The 21,720-nt window shown below is 44.0% G+C and overlaps 1 protein-coding gene across 1 annotated transcript in view; it reads left to right on the top strand.

Moving 5' to 3' along the window:
• TBCK (TBC1 domain containing kinase) overlaps positions 1 to 21,720 on the top strand; it is a 458,935-nt gene that overhangs the window by 238,692 nt on the left and 198,523 nt on the right. Inside the window, exons 21-22 of the mRNA XM_073601952.1 lie at positions 3,608 to 3,644; positions 17,343 to 17,504. Coding sequence (XP_073458053.1) covers positions 3,608 to 3,644; positions 17,343 to 17,504 — 199 coding nt within the window. The remainder of the gene's footprint in view (positions 1 to 3,607; positions 3,645 to 17,342; positions 17,505 to 21,720) is intronic.

Here is a 21,720-nt window from a genome sequence, read left to right as displayed (position 1 = left end):
GCCCAATTTGGACATTTTCACTTTTGGGTGTACTCACTTTTGTTGCCAGCGATTTAGACATTAATGGCTGTGTGTTGAGTTATTTTGAGGGGACAGCAAGCCATGCACTCACTACTTTACATTGTAGTAAAATGTCATTTCTTCAGTGTTGTCACATGAAAAGAAATAATAAAATATTTACAAAAATGTGAGGGGTGTACTCACTTTTGTGAGATACTATAGTTTGTGCTTGTGGCATGAAAGCATTGCAAAGAGTAGTGAACATGAAAGCATTGCAAAGTGGCATGAAAGCATTGCAAAGAGTAGTGAACATGTAAAAAAAAGTCACTATTAGCAGTTTTTTTCTTGCCTCCTTTAAAACCCTACTCCACTCCACACTAACCCCAGTCCTGTGAGTCCTCAGGATTTTTCTTTTTTTGCTAGAGTCCTAAGGTGATGAACCTCTTCTCCTTCAACCACCTAATTTTATTTCATTATTATTTTGTCTGTCAGTTTTTCAGTCAACTCCTCACTGCATTCTAATGCCACAAGTAGAAGCAGTACATCCAGATGGGCACAACCTTAGTAAGCCTTGGGAGCTGTACCCAGACCCCACGCTTTATGGGCCTGTAATGTTGCATAGGGCACTAGATTCTGCATGGGTAATCACCTTAGCACTTAATGCAACATGTGTTGTCATCAGTTGTGTTGCAGGGTGCTGTAAAGGTCCAAGGCTGTGGTCCAACCCTATAGAGCTTGCTCACTGAAGGTACCGTCAGAGGTTTGCTTACAGTGATGGTCGAAGCCTGGACTTTATAAGCAATCCTGTGTGACAGACATGTAAAACTGGGTCACCCTGTATGCTTCTGATCATTATGGTAAAGACTGGGGTGATATTTGAATGATATCCTAGAGCCCTTATAAGGTATTCAGGTGATTCATACTGCCCTTTCACCACAAGGATTCTCTACAGAACGGTCTACACCTAAGTTACTGCATTCTCCTCCTTGACACACATCCTATATTCTGCTCTGCACCCCACTCCATGAGTACCCCACAGGGGAATACCTCAAGAGACTTAATCTTGATTCCAATGTTTCCGTGTCCTTCACACATCACAGACTCTCTCTCTCGCCCTGCCTTCTCAAGGTTTTAGTTTTGCAACTGTTAAGCATAAGCATAGTTGATGACATAGGAAATGTGACATTATTCTATTCGCTATTTTTTTTAATAACATCTCACACCTCCCCCTTTCTTTTCTTCTGTATAAAATAGAATGTAATAATACATTTTGTCAGAACGAATACTTTAAACACAGTGATTGCGTCCTGTGAATCTGTTCCTGCATATGCAGAGTTAAAGGCGTTGTATGGGTTTTTTTTTTTTTAAATAACAAACATGTTATACTTACCTCCACTGTGCAGTTTGTTTTGCACAGAATGGCCCCGATCCTCCTGTTCTGGGGTCCCTCGGCGGCTGTCTCTGCTCCTCCCCGCAATAGCTAACCCCCCTCTGGGAAGCTCTATCCCGAGGGGTTTAGCTTGCGGGCGCGCTCCCTGTCATACACGCTGCGTCCAAGACACAGAGTGTATGACTCTGTCCCGTCCCCCGGCGGCCGCGTCATTGGATGTGATTGACAGCAGCGCGAGCCAATGGCTGCGCTGCTATCAATCTATCCTGTCTATCCAATCAACGGCCAAACTCTGTGGAGAAGAGGGCGCCGGGGGATGCGCACATCAGGTGAACGGGCTCAGGTAAGTAAATGGGGGGGCTGGGGGGCTGTCAATGCCAGGTGTTTTTTCACCTTAATGCAAAGGATGTATTAAGGTGAAAAAACACGAACCTTTACAACCCCTTTAACTTTTATTTTCAGTGTCTCAATCAGAAATATCAATAACAGTAGCCCAGCTGTGTAAGGCTGCCACCTGGTGCTCAGTTGATACCTTCTCAAGGTTCTACCACATGGATGTCCAATTTTCTGTGACTGCGGCTTTCAGCTACAAGGTTCTTGCAATGGCACTTTGAAGTCAGGTCCTTTTCTGACCCTTATTGCTATCCAGCCTGTTGGCTCAGTTTTGCCTAGTTGTTGCACACCCTTCTTATTCATTGCTTGGTGATGCCTGAGGGTATATGAATACTCTGCCTGTGTCGTGCTCTGTGTGATTAGAAAAATAGAAATTTTAACTGTATTCCATATCTTGAAGTTCAGAACAGGACACAGGCCACCCTCCCTTCCATCCTTTGGTTGCTCTGCATTGCTTACTACAAAACTGTGGGGTAGTGTTATAGGGGAGGTGCCCAGGAAGCATGTCATTTTACAGCAGTGGTTCTCAACCCCTGTCCTCAAACCACTGTCAGCTCTTTTTGCCATCTGTTTAAAGCGGAGGTCCGCCGAAAAAAAAAATATTAAAAGCCAGCAGCTACAAATACTGCAGCTGCTGACTTTTAATATATGGACACTTACCTGTCCAGGGAGCCCACGATGTCGGCAGCCGAAGCTGATCTGTCCGTCGGCTCTCAGCTGCTGCCACCGCCGCCATCCTCAATAAGGGAATTAGAAAGTGAAGCCGTGCGGCTTCACTTCCTGGTTCCCTACTGTGCATGCACGAGTCGCGCTGCGCGTCCTCATTGGTCCCTGCTGTCTTCTGGGACCTGTGTGTTTCCCAGAAGACAGCTGGGGAGGACAGAGTAGGCGACAGGAAGTGGCGTAGGTCACTGCAATCATCTATGCCAGAAAGTGGGAGCAAATACCTGTATTAGACAAGTATCTGCTCCCCCCTGAAAGGTGCCAAATGTGACACCAGAGACGGGGAGGATTCCAAAAAGTGGAAGTTCCATTTTAGGGTGGAACTCCACTTTAATTGAGTTTTCCCTGAGTGCTCAACAGAAAGTGAAAGGATATCATTCCAATGTGAGTAAAACCCCTTTTAGACAGTTGCTCTACCAGATGAAAAATTTCCCTTCTTTTTCTGTTTCTTATGGCAGCCACCATTGGCTGGTTATGGCAACATGCCTAACAGGCACTCAACAATGGATTATGTCGGGTGACGAAAAGATCTTGCAGCAGCATGACCATTATGTAAACTCCTTTTTCATTGATCTCATTTTTTTCGCCTTCAGTAAGTGTAACGCACATGTTAGAATATCTTCCTTTTTTTTTTTGCCTTCAGTAAATGTAAAGCACATCTGTTAGAACATCTTCCTCGTCATGTAAGAGGTGTTCTTCTGTGCTTTATCTATCACCTCCACTGTTTTGTGCCTCAGTGACCATCCTCAAGACCCAATCATTGTCGCATGGCTGGGACGGGGGGGGCATGCCTCTCTGTGAGGAGGCATAAACTTTTTTCAAATTTTGCCCAGGATGCTGGTTTGGGCAGAAGCACAGATCAAAGTAATGGGTAGAAGTAATGATTGAGTTTCAACATAGGAGAATGCCTACTGCGCAACAGCGGGGAGTTCATGACAAGTCTGCATTAAAGAAGGAAATTGACTTGTCCTATTTGAGTGACACAGTTTGTAATATACCTCACATGTATTAAAGCTATAACTTTTAGTGTGGTGTACTTGTTATAACAGTTGTTTTCCAGATATCATTGTTCAGACTGATTGTGTCTTTGTTCTTTTCCAGCTATATGCAATTCCGTGGTTTCTGACAATGTTCACACGTAAGTCACAGCTTTGTCGTTTTGTTCTCATGTTCTGTGGTTTTGCTTTATGTCACTTTTTTATTTCTGTCTACAGGCAGTCTTAACAATTCCATTCCTTCATTGCTAGGTATTTCATATTTACTGATCACAGATATTAAATGTCAGCAGACATCTAGAGGCTGTCAGTTGAAGCACATGCCAGATGGATACAAAGGGGTTAAAGGCTGCAGACAGATATAAGTGGAGGTGTAATTGAAACTGAGAGGTAGATTGTACTGGAAAAGGAATAAGCGGAGTCTCTGCGGAATGAGAGGACTTTGGAGTAATAGGAGTTCAATCAAGGTGGAAGATTAAATCCTACAAGGCCGAATTCACGCCTGCTGATCTGGCTGTTTCTCGTAAAAGGTTTCCTGTCTTATAACTCTACCAGTTTCTCATGCAGAGAGCAGGTCGCGTGAAGAACTCTTGTCAGGTTTGATTAAACAATTAATGGCTAGATATGGGAATTGCTTGCATCATCCTAGAACGTGCAGAATCTCCAAGTAAATCACACTGCATTTGACGGAGCCAGAACAAGAGAGAATCTTCTTCTTTAGCATTAGCTAAAACTCACTTTAGAAAGCAATTTGCACGTCTCTGAATTACACTTGAAATGAAAAGCCCCTTCTCTTAATAGGTTAAGTAAAAAAAAATCAAGGCCAACGCTTCCCAGCTGCAATTATCACATCTTTGAAAGTGAAAATGTATTGGAGAGGTCCGCATTGCTATGTTGAGGCTTACATTAAACTGTTGTAATATGCAGAATGGCTTGTAAAAGACAGAGGGCAGTGACATTTCCTCAAGTCAACTCATCAGGAAGTACTGTAAAAATATATGCCATTCGTTATTACTGATTAGCATGTATTAAAGTGTATCTAAACCCCAGAACAAAATAATATGTTACTACTTACCAGGCCCTAGATGTGCTGGCTGCATTCGTTTTCTTTTTATTAGGTGTGTTCTTTTTTTTTTTACCCAATCATCCCAGTCATAACACCTGTTGGACGGTGGCTAACTAACTCTCTGTACTGTATCTATGGAGGTGCAGCGTTATCACTCTAGGATAGAAAGTGAGTTAGGAATACATAACACTACTTAGCTTCATATACATAACATAGAAGGGAAGCGTTCTGTAGCTCATAGAGGTTAACTGGGCAAAGTTTATAAAATTGCTTGAGATTACTTTGCAGAATATACAGGAACTTGCAATCTCACTGGATTTTAGTAGGGTCAGCAGATATTTTTTGTATTTATGGCTTTCTCACACAGGAAGCAGTATCCTAAGTGATGGACAGCACCTTAGGACACATGATACATTTGATGCAGCAGAACAATTTTAACTCAAGCTGCAGAGTTTGTTAGGCAGCGCTGCCTGTCAAACTTGCCCATTGAGAACAATGGGGCTGCACCACAGCTGCAAGCAAAAATATTGTCACAATCTTCTGCTGCAAGACCAGCCGTTGTGCTCTCTGTGGTCTTGTATGTGTATAGAATGTGCTGCTCACAGGACTAATCCATGCACTTCATGTCTTTTCTTGAAAGGGCTGCTCCAGGTACAAGTAGCACAGAATGTCAGGTTCGCTTACAGGTTATCCACTTTGATCAGGCTTCTCTTTAGCAGTATACTTTTGCATTCCCATGCCAGCTAGTAGCTACCAACCCACCCTTTCCCACTTGAAAGAAGTCAGTGTTTGCATTGCCAGGGGCCAGCACACAATTTACCATGACCAGTGCTCCTTGCACTTCTGCTATGGATGGTTCTGGGCTGAAATCTGGGAATATGGGGTCAATTCACTTAGTGTTAAATACCACATGATTACTTGGGTTAAAATAATGCTCTACTTAACTCAGGAACATGCAATTCACAAAAAATGCACGTTAAATACAGCACAAGTTAACGTTCTTTATTTTGCGGTATTTACCGTGAGTTTTTGCATGTTATTTTACCACAGAGTGGTTGCAATCAGAACTGAAAGATTTTAGCAGTGGCATTCCTACCAAAGTTCCCGCCTGCATCCTAACAACCTGTGCCTCATCTCCATTGACAGCAGAATGCAAACTGAAGTGCCAACTGTAAAAAAAAAATGTTTTTAAAATTGACCTGCACCCCCCACCCCCCAATCCATACCAGACCTGTGTGCTGGCTCTTTAACACCCAGCTAGTATTCCTTAAATAGCACGTGGCTAGATCACAACTTATTGGACAAATGTTTTTGTTTACATTTGTTTACATTTGTTTTTTTTTGTGAAATAGCTTTTAGACAGGTTTATGTGATATTTAAGTGTTTCTTATTTTTCCAGTAAGTACCACATAAACCTGTAGGAAATTAACATTTTCCATATTGCATGCAATATTTTGGTTAAATGAGTCACATGGCCCAAACATTGCATACAATATCATCGTGTGAATTGACCCCTATGTGTGGAATCTGACTGGGTATCAAGGAGCCATGGAATGGGTAATGCTGTTGGCTCTACTTCGAGGCTGTTGAGTTTGGGAGCAAGGTGAAACCTTTGACACAGCTCGATTTTTTTCTAAAACTGAATTTATGCTTATATAATGCACCATCAGTAAAGTGTTAGGGACAGTGGTGTCGCTGGGGGGCGGGTCCGCACCTGGCTGACACCCGCTAGAGAGGTGAAACCTGTGGGCAGCAACACTGCTAACACCGCACGGTCCGCACCCCTACACTGATCTGCGTCTAACCAGCTGTGTCCTTAGGCGACCGAAGCCGCTTCCCGCACCTCTTTGTATACATCTACACAGGAGGAGGGAGTCTGAGGGACACACCACTGTGCATATCCTGCGCTGTTCTGAGGTCTGTACAGTGTATTCTAATGTAGATGGACATGTGCAGGGGTAGCGCTATGGGAGGGGAGAGGGCAGTCTACTAGCACACGTACTGAGATGGTGTCTGCACTGAGGGGGGTCTATACTGATAGAGGAGGGTCTGAGCTGAGGGGGTGTCTATACTGATGGAGGGGGGTCTGCACTGAGGGGGTGTCTATACTGATGGAGGAGGGGCCTGCACTGAGGTGGTGTCTTTACAGATGGGAAGGGCTGCACTGAGGGGGTTTATACTGATGGAGGGGGGTCTGCAGTGAGGGGGTGTCTATACTGATGGAGGGGGGTCTGCACGAGGAGGGGTCTATACTGATGGAGGGGGGTCTATACTGCTGGAGGGGGGTCTGCACTGAGGGAGGTCTATACTGATGGAGGGGGGTCTGCACGGGGATCTATACTGATGAGGGGGTTTGCACTAAGGAGGGTCTGCACTGAGGGGGTGTCTATACTGATGGAGGGGGTCTGCACTGAGGGGGTGTCTATACTGCTGGAGGGGGTCTGCACTGAGAGGGTGTCTATACTGATGGAGGGGGGTCTGCACTGAGGGGGTGTCTATACTGATGAGGGGGTCTGCACTGAGGGGGTGTCTATACTGATGAGGGGGTCTGCACTGAGGGCGGTCTATACTGATGGAGAGGGTGTCTATACTGATGGAGGGGGTCTGCACTGGGGGGTTTATACTCATGGATGGGGTCTCTGTACTGAGGGGGGGGTCTATACTGATGGAGGGGTTCTGTACTGAGGGAGGGCTCTTTACTGAGGTGGCAATTTGGGTTTTTTAGTGAAACAAGGATTGTTGATAAAGCATCAGTGGAGAGGAGACATGTTTTTCCCATATTAACTCTTTACTGCGGGAGGGGGATCTGTACTGAGGGAGAGGGGTCTATACTGCGGAAGGGGGATCTGTACTTACTGCGGGAGGGTCTATACTGAGGAAGGGGGGTCTGTACTTAGTGAGGGGGGTCTGTACCGAGGGAGGGGGATCTATACTGCGGGAGTGGGGTCTGTACTTAGTGGGGGGGTCTATACGTGGAGGGGGGTCTGTACTGAGGGAGGGGGGTTGTACTAAGGGGGGACTATGGTTGTTGGAGGGTGGGGTGACACCAATTTTTTCCGCACTGGGTGACTCCAAACCTAGTGACGCCACTGGTTATGGAACTAAAAGCCTGAGACCCAGAACACATAATAGGAGATATGGGTTATGTTTCCCTGGTACCCAGGCCTAAAGCCTAGTACACACGAGCCGCATGTCAGACAACATCGGCCAGTTCTAAAGATCCCGGCCGACATTCAGCCTGTGTTTACGACAGCGGGTTTGACAGAAGCTGGCTATTCGGCCGGCATCTGTCGAAGGGTCAATACTGAAAAAGGTCTGCCGACTGGCTTCTGATCAGCACTCTCAGCCAATGATTGAGAAGGCTGACCAGAGTATTCTGGCAGGGGGCATCCACCTGTCAGAACACCATAGCACAGCAAGGGAGATCGCTGTTCTAACATTGGATTGTTAGTACAGCGGCTCCGACGTGAGCTGCCCGTTTTTTTTTTTTTTTTGTTTAAACCGCTGGGTTGAATGGAAAAAGAAACGGGTAGTGTGTATGAGCCTTTAGGCTCATCTCGGGGCAGTAGCATGTGTATAGGGAGAAATAAAGAATGCTTTTCAGAATTTGACCTTTACATTGTTGTGAGGTAAAGGGTTAATCTGTACAAATTTTTATGTTATTTAACTAGTTTTAGACTCAATTGTGAAAAACCCTTATAGACTTTAATAAGTAAGGCTATGCAATTTAAGTTATAAGATGAACAGCTACAAAGAGTAGTGAATGGCTTTGGGTGGGGGGGTAGAGTTTTTTTTTTTTAACTACAAGTACTCCTCACTTAACGACCAGGTTCCGTTCGAACGACCAGGTCCTTTCACAAGAAATCAATATTTTAAGCATTCTTAATTACTGTAATGTACTGTACTGTATTGCATTTCATGGTTTAATATCTTAAAGTTGCAGTAAGTACACTTATTGGTAGTTACTAGACAACCTGCTATCTAGAAGTGTTTAATATAATTTATTATTTCGCCTATCACTCACAGATTAGTAATGTGGCTGTCATTTTTTCATTTTAAATAGCAACATCTGTGAATTTGAGAATTGTTAGTTTTGGCACTGAATTTGTATAATACAGTAAGCTCTAATTATACTCATCATTGACTCTGATAGAGTAAACCCTATCTTTGACATATATAATTTGTCTTAATGATTTAGCTGGTATTGATTGAAATCTATTTTCTTTAACGATCAGGGCTCAGTTACCTGAGTAATCTGTTTTGAAAGGCATTCATCTAATTACCATGTGGTATTTTATTCTTTTACAAGCAGTAGAAATTTTCTCAGCTTGGCATTTGTTTATTCTTTTCTACTAAAACAGCCCTTTTTTCCATGGCAAAGCTGTTGACTTCTGCCCCAGTAAACCTCACACTCTGGCATTTACCTCTGTCCTTTGCTTTTAACTTTCAAATGCCAGAGCATCAAGGGAAGTGGGGGCTTTGATATTTCATTGACAGAGGTCCTGCTGCATTTTTTGCAACATTCCACAGGTGTCAGTGGAAGCAGTAACCCCCCCCCCCTTCTTACACACACACACACACACAAACACACATCATTAATGTCAGTGGATGCAATAAAAATCCCCAGAATTAGTTTCAGTGGACATAATATTAAAAAACCCCAGCATTGGTGTCAGTGACCACAGTCATAACCCCAGTATTGGTGTCAGTGACCACAGTCATAACCCCAGTATTAGTGTCAGTGACTGCAATAATAACCTTAATCATTGGTGGTCAGTGGTTACTACCTGTACGCGTTCTCTCACCGAAGAGTCTGTGACTATATTTGTACTGTTGAGTGGAGTCTATTTCACCTTAAAGTACTGTCTTTTGTCTAATGCCAGATGCTGCAATGCAGAGAGCATTTTAGCAGTTGGCACCCCACTGCAATTCTGCAGAGTTCCCATGGGTGCTCAACAGGTGGTGAACCCAGCTCAAGACCCAGCCCAGGACATGGCAGGCCTCCCACAGAGAGGTAGTGGGCCGTGTGTTGGGCACCAAGACTGTAAGTGAACACAAATAGCACCTTTTTGATGATAAATATCCCTGCTTACCTCCCCATATTTTCTCCATCTTTTGCCATATAATATTGCAAGGAAAATGATGTCCTTGTAATAAGCAGAACTAAAGTAAACTTTATTTTTTTGTTAGCATTTAACACGCCTGACTAATGTTATGTATGTGATATACTTTGAATGTTTTTGAATGATATAGTTGAGGATTTTGTATTGAATAAAGATTCAGGGTTTGCAGTATGTCATTAGCTTTTTTTATTCTTCATTGTTCCATTTTTAAAGACAGTATAGAAAAGAATGGTTCACTTAAGTGATAATGAATTGAGTCATAATCAAATGTACATTGTGTCACTGACAATAGTTTACAGATCAATATTTACCTCATTTAGCTTCACAGCCCTAATTTGTTAGAGTATAATATACTATCTTTAGTTGGCGTGGTGAGAGGAGCTCCCTATGTCTTATGAGATGGTGTGGTGAGAGGAGCTCCAGATGTCTTAAGAGATGACTGAGATTTACAGACTCTATTCCACACATTGGAAAACGCCAGGTTCACATAGTCTATTCTCAAACCATAAGAGCACTTTAAGTAAAAGTGGGACCCAGAACTGTGCAAGGGAGAATACCCACCTGTGGAACTTTGGGTAGACAGCTGTAATAGACTTGTTTGAGAGGGAGAAGAAGAAAGATGGCAAAAAAAAAGAGGCGAAGTGGTGGGCATTGGGGGAGAAATGGTGGCTAAACTGTCATAGACCTGACATCAGAGCCCAATATATCAAAGTACACATGAAATCAGAAATAAAACCACATCTTGTTAAATTCTTCCGCTCTGTGGTTGAGGCCATAATATCTTCCATAGTTTTGATCTTGTTGACTTTACTGAGCCAGACACTGATTCAAGCAGGGGTTCATCTGTTTCCAATAAAGAGGAATGCATTTATACCTCTTTTCTGACACAGGTGTGAGTTGAAGGCCACAAGGTTGTATACAAGGCGGACATCGGTCAATTTGAATATAATGTTCCTTGCCGGATTTCAAAAATTCTGCAAAAGAGGGCAACTCCAGAACACATGTAAGATAGTCCCCTCTTGGTAACATCTCCAGCAGGAAGTGGAGCACAGAGGAAATATTTTGTGTAAAGTCTTTGAGACTCTATGCTATCATGACAGTCACTATCTTAAAATCCTGTCTCTTGAAGTTTGCTAGAGATTGATGCCATGTATATCATTAGCTTTTTGGCATTATCTTCTATGCAATGCCTGTTTTCGCTGAGTATGAGCAGTAGGGCAGATATATACCTTACTGATGTTTGGGATGGCCATACACGAGCAGATCTTTTACTGAGAATAAGTGGTGAGTGATCTGCCCTTTAGTGCCTGATTAAACACCTCTTGCACCCAAAGTGAAGTTGCCAAACTGCACCCCACTCCTAAGATGAGACAGATTGTGCTTGCCTGCAAGATGTGAAAATGACTGTCCGCTGGCCGTCTTTTGTCTATGAAAAACTAAATATGGCTGGGACTTGGCTGAAGTGACTGTCTCTTGAGAAGTATAGGAGCTGCTGTTGCAGGCCTCCTTCTGGAAATGCTAGATGTCTTGCTGTGTCTGATTTAGTATAATTTAGTCACTGAAAAAGTATTCTGTAAATGAGTGTCAAAGTATCGGAACTACTTATCTTTATATTTGTCCTCGATCAGTGACTCAGACAGCAATAAATTAAAGTATCAGAATGATAGCAAAGGAGCTATCATTCTTAAAGGAGAGTTCAGTCACAGCAGCTGCATTATTGTGTCATAGCAATGTCTCTTTAAACCATTGTGAATTATTTTTAATGAGCACTTAAAACGCAAGCAGGTTTTCATTAACATTATGACAGCCACCCTGCCCCTACACCAGGTTTCTACCCCATCCCCTTCAAAAATCATTCCATAGCATTACAAATTAAATGTTAGGTTATACTATGGCCCTTTTTTGTCTCGGTACTATAGGGCCATCTTGTATGGATTGCTGGCTGGGCCCGGGTAATGCCTGATGGTGGTGAAAATAATAAAATATAGTTAGAGCCCCTGCTACGTTAGCCTATCTTGGAGCCCTCTCTTTCTAAAGCCAAAGTAACGTTTCAGCTCACACCAGCCTACTAATAGTGGCTGTGCAGACTCTAAGATATACTGTGATAGGGAGGGGATAGACTCAAGCACATCTGCGCCTCTGCATTTCCAGGTGCCTCTTGCATTGTACAGTGGTGTGAAAATCCAATAGGGAGCATTAAACTCTATAATGTATTAAGGAGTATTCTTAACATCTCAGGTGAAGAGATTTCACTGCAAAAAGTTCTAAAGATATATAAGACCAGAAGAATTTTGACGCACCTTGTACTACCCAGCACCAAAATATGTTTTGGATGAACTGTCCCCAAAAGTAGCTACTCAAGTTTGTGTTATGTGACGGTTATCATTTGCTACAACACCAAACTTATTCATGGGTTAATTTTTACAGGCAGTGTAGTCAGTGAACCTTTAAGTAATTTGGGGTACGTGTAGCAGAGTTTAAAAACTTTGCAGTGGGACTGATAGGAAGTCAGAAGTGTTAAACTGGCACAATGCCACACGGCAGCATGGTAAAATGAAAATTTCTTCACATCCCTCTGTACATCTATATTTATTGTAGGCACATCATAAGGTATTTTTCTCATTCATTATTGAAGAAGTGGGGATTCACAATACAGAACACCTACAGTATGGAGAGGTTTTCATGTTTCAGCTCATCTCTCTAGGCATATTGGTATTTTAAAGATGTGAAAACGGACAGGAAGGCAGAATTTCCTTCAAGGAATCCTAGGCATTAATGATTAAACACAAGCCTAATGATTGAACTCTCCTACTTACCATTTCCACACTCAGCAGGAGAAAATAATTTTTGATGCTGAGAGGACAGATGTATGGCACACTAGAGGTGAACTCTGACCTGTGTTCATTGGCACAAGGAAGTCATGCATGACGGCTATGAGCAGCAAATGAAAGAAAGATGTCCTGGCCTTTAGGTCCAGCAGGATACAGTAGCATATGTGAGGTATATGTGATGATTGCTCTTGGGGTTAGAAGACTGCAAGTGATGGCTATGCAATATAAAATATCATAATTATGTTATAGATGTGACCATTGAATGATGTCTGTGGTATGGAATCTATGTCTAAAAACCTTTCTTTTTTTAAACCGGGCAGGCCTTTCAAATTTTTTTTATTGCACTGCAGTTAGAAAAAACAAAAGCCTTTTCTAGAGTTGTATGTTTACCTGATTACCCTTTACCCAAAGTATTCCACAGTTGTCTCATAAGCAGACATGCTTCACTAAACATGCAATTCATTACTGTAAATAGATTTTAATCCTCTGGTCAACATGTGATGGTCTGCTGTTAACGTCCAAGCCGCAGCAGTTAATAAGAGTTGCGCAGGCGCAAGGAATGGAAACCCTTTACACTTGCACATTATATCATCAGCACATTCACAGTAAAGTTGTTTGTGAAAAAGCAGTAGAAATTAAGCAAAAAGAAAGAAAAAAGTAAGCGCTTCTACAATAGTTTCAGGTTCTTTCGCTCAGATGCAGACTCACCTCAGATTGGGGGGTGAGTACTTCTTTCTACCAAAAAAAAAATGAATGCATAAAAGAAAATACAAAACAATTATTCTTTATTTTTTATGAATACTGAGCAATGTACCACTTTAAGTACAATCACATCATCTATTTGCTCAAGAATTTGCTCAGTATATCATTTCATAAACAGACATTATGCCAATATAGTGCAAAATATTTCCAACATTTTTTCAACAGATAATTGTACATTTCTTTATATAAGCATATCAATTACAAAATGCAATCAGCGCAAACTATATTGTAATGAAAAATGCAAGCTGAACACTATAGGATTCACCAACCTAGATAGCAAATAATAAAACAATACTAGTGCAGCGCAAATGGTAAGTAGAAAAAGTCCATATAATCACACATATAATCAGTTCCTCTTGGCAAAGGGAGGCTGATCCGTTTCCATAAGGCACCAATATTCATCAATTCAATCATAAGAATGCGCTTACCAGAAAAGGTGGACCTTTTAATTACAGGAGGTCATACAAGCCTGGGTTCCATACGGACTGGGTAAATGCTGTACAGCTATACTGGATCTCATCTGTGGTCAGCAACCTTCAGCTTTCCTGTTTGCTGATCCATCCAGTCTGCTGAGCTTGTCTGCTGAGCCATCCAGTCTGCTGAGCTATCCAGGCAAACAGGTGAGCAGCCTGGATAGCTCAGCAGACTGGCCCAGCAGACTGGATGGCCCAGCAGACAAGCTCAGCAGACTGGCCCAGCAGAATGGATGGATCAGCAAACAGGAAAGCTGAAGGTTGCTGACCACAGATGAGATCCAGTATAGCTGTCCAGCATTTACCCAGTCCGTGTGGAACCCAGGCTTGTATGACCTCCTGTAATTAAGAGGTCCACCTTTTCCGGTAAGCGCATTCTTATGATTGAATTGATGAATATTGGTGCCTTATGGAAACGGATCAGCCTCCCTTTGCCAAGAGGAATTGATTATATGTGTGATCATATGGACTTTTTCTTCTTACCATTTGCGCTGCACTAGTATTGTTTTATTATTTATATAGGCATAGTCTGACCCTAACCAGGGAATAGATAACCCAAAAGGGCTTTTATTAGTGCTTCCATTGATAATAAATATATATATATATATATATTTTTTTTTTATATACATTCACATTAATGCAGTGTACTCATTTGCCTTTCACACAATTGGAAACCTGAAAACACCCCTCAAAATCAAACAGAAAAAAAGTGGGCCATAGGAGCACCGGATGAGTGTTCATTTTTCCAATACTCCATTGAGGAAATTTCTCCTACACTACCAGCCCTGCAGGTTCCAGTGTGTCATATTGAACATCAATTTTATTTTACTGTTAATTTTGAGTAGAACTGAGTTCATTCAGCTTGTCAGCTATTTCATATTTGTATTTACCACAAAGTATGCAAGCATGTGACATAAGAATGTAAAATATGTAGGGACATATCTTTAAAGCAGTAGGTGTAACATTTACAGGTAGTTAATTATTCTCTGCCATTTAAAACACATGCATCAGGAAGATACACCTGCAGTGAAAATGTGGTGAATGTCACTTTATAAATATGCCCCACATAGAAAAAAAAATAGACCACTTTATTTGCAATTTCTATTTCTTACATATTGGTGCCATAAAGCCCCATCTAATTAGACATCACAATGTAAGTGAATAAAAAAAATCTATCAGTATTAGGTTTTTAGCTGATGGAAAAAAAAACTGTTATGCCGCGTACACACGGTCGGACTTTCCGGCATACTTGGTCCGGCGGACCAGAGTGTGCCGGACAATCCGCCCGTGTGTGGGCGCCGGCGGACTTTTCCGGCGGACTTTTTCCCAAAAGCCCGCCGGACCTAGATTTGAAGAAAGTTTTAAATCTTTCCGAGGGACTCCGTTTCGGGCGGAAAGTCCGCTCGTGTGTGTGCTGGTCCGACGGAAAGCCCGCTCATGTGTATGCTGGTCCGACGGACCAGATACGACACGAGGGCAGGGTATTGCATCTCGCGCTCGCTGCAATAGGAAAAACAAATTTTCCTATTGCGGCAAGCGCAGGGCATACCAGGCCCTTAGGTCTGGTATGGATTATAAAGGGAACCCCCTACGCCGAAAAAACGGCGTGGGGTCCCCCCTAAAATCCATACCAGACCCCGATCCGAGCACGCAGCCTGGCCGGTCAGGAAAGGGGGTGGGGACGAGCGAGCGCCCCCCCCTCCTGAACCGTACCAGGCCACATGCCCTCAACATGGGGGGTGGGTGCTTTGGGGGAGGGGGGCCGCCCTGCGGGCCCCCCCCACCCCAAAGCACCTTGTCCCCATGTTGATGAGGACAAGGGCCTCTTCCCGACAACCCTGGCCGTTGGTTGTCGGGGTCTGCGGGCGGGGGCTTATCGGAATCTGGGAGCCCCCTTTAATAAGGGGGCCCCCAGATCCCAGCCCCCCACCCTATGTGAATGAGTATGGGGTACATGGTACCCCTACCCATTCACCTAGGGAAAAAGTGTAAGTAATAAAACACACTACACAGGTTTTTAAAATATTTTATTAAACAGCTCCGGGGGGGGATCTTCCTCCGGCTTCGGGGGTCTTCTTCCGGCTTCGGGGGTCCCTCCGCTTCATCTTCTCCCGGCGTCCGGTTGGTTCTTCTCCGCTCTCTTCTCTCCAGTTCTTCGGCCGGCTCCTCTGCTGTCTCCAGGTAGCTCTCTTGCCAGCAGAGGTCCGGACTTCTTGTCTTCTTCTCTTCTCCAGATGTTGACACGACGCTCTCTCCGGCTGGACTGCTCTCCGAGGGCTGCGTTGTGACTTATATAGGCGGAGACCCCGCCCCCTTTTGATGTCACAGTCCCTGGGCATGCTGGGACTGTGATGTTTTAGGGGGCGTGGTCACTGGGTGATGTTGACCACGCCCCCTAAAACGTCGCAGTCCCAGCATGCCCAGGGACTGTGACATCAAAAGGGGGCGGGGTCTCCGCCTATATAAGTCACAACGCAGCCCTCGGAGAGCAGTCCAGCTGGAGAGAGCGTCGTGTCAACATCTGGAGAAGAGAAGAAGACAAGAAGTCCGGACCTCTGCTGGCAAGAGAGCTACCTGGAGACAGCAGAGGAGCCGGCCGAAGAACTGGAGAGAAGAGAGCGGAGAAGAACCAACCGGACGCCGGGAGAAGATGAAGCGGAGGGACCCCCGAAGCCGGAAGAAGACCCCCGAAGCCGGAGGAAGATCCCCCCCGGAGCTGTTTAATAAAATATTTTAAAAACCTGTGTAGTGTGTTTTATTACTTACACTTTTTCCCTAGGTGAATGGGTAGGGGTACCATGTACCCCATACTCATTCACATAGGGTGGGGGGCCGGGATCTGGGGGCCCCCTTATTAAAGGGGGCTCCCAGATTCCGATAAGCCCCCGCCCGCAGACCCCGACAACCAACGGCCAGGGTTGTCGGGAAGAGGCCCTTGTCCTCATCAACATGGGGACAAGGTGCTTTGGGGTGGGGGGGGCCCGCAGGGCGGCCCCCCTCCCCCAAAGCACCCACCCCCCATGTTGAGGGCATGTGGCCTGGTACGGTTCAGGAGGGGGGGGGCGCTCGCTCGTCCCCACCCCCTTTCCTGACCGGCCAGGCTGCGTGCTCGGATCGGGGTCTGGTATGGATCTTAGGGGGGACCCCACGCCGTTTTTTCGGCGTAGGGGGTTCCCTTTATAATCCATACCAGACCTAAGGGCCTGGTATGCCCCGCGACGGGGCTCGCAAGGTGTCAATCTCGCCGATAAAAGCGGCAAGATTGACATCCTTTTCTAGTCCCGTCGCACCTGAGTCACGTTCAAAATGAACGGACTTGTCCGTGTGTGGGCAAGTCCGTTCATTCTGAAAGTCCGCCGGAACTCCGGCGAAAGTCCGTCGGAAAGACGGGCGGACTTAGCCCGCCGGAAAGTCCGGGCGTGTGTGGGCAAGTCCGTCCGTTTTAAAGTCCGGCGCACCTGGCGGACAAAGCCCGTCGGAAAGTGTGCCGGACCAAGTAGGATAGAAAGTCCGACCGTGTGTACGCGGCATTAGCATTCTTGCTTATCCCTTTGTTAATCCAAATCACCCCTTAATTCTTTTACAGATGTTTTTCCTTTGCACAAAATCTTCCATTTGTGGGACACATTGCTACTAGGGAACGCCTCATTTCCGTTTTGCATTGGAGTGGCTATTTTACAACAGCTAAGAGTCAGACTTCTTGCAAATGGATTTAATGAATGCATCCTGCTCTTCTCAGATTTACCAGGTAAGTCTTTTCTTAATAGATTTGAAGGCATTTAAAGTCTACATTCCAGTATTAAATTGCTTAATTTAAATTTTTAAAATATGTATTGTTTAACCACTTCAGCCCCAGAAGAATTTACCCCCTTCCTGACCAGAGCGTTTTTTGCAATTCGGCACTGCGTCGCTTTAACTGACAGTTGCGTGGTCGTGCGACGTTGCACCCAAACAAAATTGACCTCCTTTTTTCCCACAAATAGAGCTTTCTTTTGGTAGTATTTGATCGCCTCTGTGGTTTTTATTCTTTGCGCTATAAACAAAAAAAGAGCGACAATTTTGAAAAAAAAGCAATATTTTTTACTATAATAAATATCCCCAAAAAATATATAAAAAAATTTTTTTTTCCTCAGTTTAGGCCGATATGTAATCTTCTACACATTTTTGGTATAAAATAAACCACAATAAGCGTTTATTGATTGGTTTTCGCAAAAGTTATAGCGTCTACAAAATAGGGGATAGTTTTATGGCATTTATATTAATAATTTTTTTTTTACTAGTAATGGCAGCGATCAGCAATTTTTATCCTGACTGCGACATTATGGCGGACACATCAGACACTTTTGGAGCTATTTTGGGACCATTCACATTTTTACAGCAATCAGTGCGAATAAAAATGCACTGATTACTGTGTAAATTTGTCAGTGAAGGGGTTAACCAGGAGGGGGCGCTGCAGGGGTTAAGTGTGTCCTAGGGAGTGATTCTAACTGGGGGGGGTGCGGCTATGTGTGACACGACACTGATCACCGCTCCCGATTACAGGGAGCGGTGATCAGTGTCAGTGTCACTAGGCAGAACGGCGAAATGCTTGTTTACATCAGCATTTCCCCTTTCTTCCTCTCCATGAGACGATCGCGGGTATCCCCGCGGACATCGGACCCGCGGTTAGGCTCGAGGCGGGCTCAAGCACCTGCTATCCGGACCTCGCAAGATCATGTATAATAACATGATTTCGCGCAGCGGAGCCAACCTGCCGCAGTAAAACTGGCGGCTGGTCCGCAACCGGTTAACATTTCTTTTGCCAAATAACAATTTTTATTGTAGATTGTAGTAATACAATATAAAGGAACATGGACATTCACAAACATTGTACAGTATATCCATTTGTGGTATTAAACATGTGTTTTTTATGGCTTAGCTGATATTAGTTCCTATGGTAAAACAAGTAAGCAAATATAAACGCTCATTCAGTTACTGAATAGGATAGGAGGAAAGAAAGGAAAGAAGGAAAAGAAGAGGATAAGCCTTCTAATTGGTGTTGTTACCTGGTCATGGTGGGTCCTCCCGGAGGTGCCACAGCTCCCAGACCCTGGTATGTGCCTCCAGTTTGTCCTGAATTCTAGCTGTCATTTTCTCCATCAGCTCTACATCTTTAATTCTAGAGTAAAGATCTTCAGCTGAGGGTGGAGTGGTACGTTTCCAGTTTAGGGCTATAAGACAGCGTGCTGCTGTGAGTATATGTCTTACTAATTTCTTATATGGTTTGCAAATTTTTAATGATGATAAACCCAGTAAAAAAAAATTTGGAGTCGCTTGGACTTCGACCTCTAGGAGGCGGGAGAGGAGATGGCGAACCATCTCCCAGTATTGAGCCAATATTGGACAAGTCCAATATATGTGTATAAGAGTGCCTTTAGCGTCCTGGCATCGCCAGCATTTATCTGAGCTATCCGGGAAAATTGTATGAAGTACATCTGGGGTCATGTACCAGAAGTAGAGAACTTTGTACGAGTTTTCTTTATATAGTGTACACATTGAACTCTTCGCTGTCTGATTCCATATTGCCTGCCACTGCGCTAATGGAAGTTCTTCCCCAAGGATCTTCTCCCATCTGAGCATGTAATGGTCTTTACCCTGCTCTTCCAGAGCGATGGTATTCAAAATCTTATATATTTCTGATATTAGCCCTTTCTGTGAGCTACCTGCTAAGATGGTAGTTTCAAACGGGGATGGAGGTGAAAATTGTAGATTCGGGGCTATAGTTAGTGCGTAATGTCGTATTTGTAAATACCCATAAAAAGCTTGTTTTGGCAATTTGTGTTTGGCCTGCAGGTCCGAAAAAGATAGGAGCCTACGGGTTCTGGGGTCTACTATGTTTCCAAAGTGGAACAAGCTCCTAGAGGACCAAGGGTGTGACATCTGATGCGTGAGGCTATCTGGCACCTTGGGGTTACAGACAAAGGATGTCAGGGTCGATCTTTCTGAGATTAATTTGTGAGGGTGGGCTAATGTACGCCAAATCCGCTTTAACATGGACATGGGACCCAGAAGGCGTTCTGGAGCTACCTCCGCACTTGCATTCCATAATAAGTTGTTCGGGTGTATCGGGGCTAGCCATAATTTCTCGATCTCTGTCCACTTATTATATGACTTTTGAGTAAACCATGATGCCACCGCTCTCAGCTGTGTAGCTTGGTATTATTTAACGATATTGGGGAAGGCTAGGCCCCCCTCACTGCGTGATGCCATCAACACTGTTTTAGAGATCCTATGCTTTTTGTAGTTCCATACGAAGTGAAGTAAGTCTGATTGAAGCTTTTTCAGTTGCTTAAGTGGAATAGGTATAGGAAGTGTTTGGAAAAGGTACAGTAGCTTCGGGAGAATGGTCATTTTAATAGATGCAATTCGTCCTAGTAGGGAGATATGGTGTTTTTTCCAGTGATGTAATAGGGATCTAATTGTGCCAAAAAGAGGGGGAAAGTTTTCCTGGTACAGGGTATTAAATTTTGGAGTGATATAAATCCCTAAGTATTTCAGGGCAGTTGTTTTCCACTTGTAGTTATAGTTAGATTTTAAAAGTGCGATATCAGCCTCAGGGATGTTAATGGGTAGAGCTTCTGACTTTGAGGCATTAATTTTATATCCCGAGATGGCTCGGAATTGGTCCAACTCAGCGTGTAAATTTGGGAGGGAAATATGGGGTTGGGTCAGGGTGAGGATTATGTCATCAGCAAAGAGGGAAATCTTAAATTCTCTATCCCTGACCATGACTCCTCGTATGTTTAAATTATTCCTGATAGATGCCGCTAGGGGTTCTACACATAGTGCGAATAAGAGGGGCGACAGCGGGCACCCCTGTCTTGTGCCGTTTGAGACTGAAAATGATGTTGAGAGTGCAAAAGGAGTTCTGACCTGCGAGGAAGGATTTGAATATAAGTGTTTTATTGCCCGCAAAAAGGGGCCCCGGAAGCCCATGTGGCTCAATGTGGCGAACAGGAATGGCCACCCCAGCCGATCGAACGCTTTTTCAGCGTCTAAGCTGAGCAACATAGAGGGGGCGCCGTCCCTGTTCGCCACCTCCACCAAATCTATCACTTTTCTAGTGTTATCGCTTGCTTGTCGCAGTGGGACAAACCCTACCTGATCTTTATGGATCAGTGATGGCAGGATCGTCTTCAGGTGATTAGACAGAAGTTTGGTGAAGATTTTTAAGTCAGAATTTAACAGCGCAATAGGCCTATAATTTGCACAAATGGAAGGGTCTTTATCTGTTTTGGGAATCAGGGTGATGAAGGATTTCTGCATTTCTAAGGGAATTTGGGTGTCCTGGAGGAAAGCATTAAACAGTTTACGAAGATCTGGTAGTATAAGAGGGAGAAATGCTTTATAATATTCGTACGGGAACCCTTCTGGGCCTGGGGCTTTATGGGACGGTAGGGTTTTAATAGTAAGTTCTATTTCCTCGTCAGTGATCTGTGCATTAAGTGTTAACAGATCTGATGATTGAATATGGGGGATTCCACTTTGCTCTAGATATTGTTTCATCGAGTGGGATAGGTCAGTAGAAGGAGGGTTGCTAGGTATGCCTGGGTTGTTGTAGAGTTCTTTATAAAAGTCCGCAAATGTGCGTGCAATTTCTTCAGGATGCGATAATAACTGACCCGCTTTGTTTTTAATCTGATTCGGGGTTTACATATGGGATCTCTCCCTTAATTTGTTAGCCAACAGAGAGTGTGCCTTATTCCCCTTGTCATAAAACATTTGTTTCAACCTGGTTAGGGCTTTCTCCACTTGTCCCATAGCTAGATCATGGAGAGTTGCACAAAGTTTAATTATTTTCCTTAGGTTGTCTATCGTGGGGTTGGTCTGGAGCCTATGTTCAAGTGTTTTAAGTTGACTCTCCGCCTCTATTTTGGCAGCTAGGGTGTCTTTTCTTACTGTTGAGGAGATCGCTATACATTTAC

This window comes from Aquarana catesbeiana, linkage group LG01, assembly GCF_042186555.1.
Source record: "Aquarana catesbeiana isolate 2022-GZ linkage group LG01, ASM4218655v1, whole genome shotgun sequence".
In the NCBI taxonomy this organism is placed as follows: Eukaryota; Metazoa; Chordata; class Amphibia; order Anura; family Ranidae; genus Aquarana; species Aquarana catesbeiana.
This window is presented reverse-complemented; position numbering and strand designations above follow the sequence as displayed.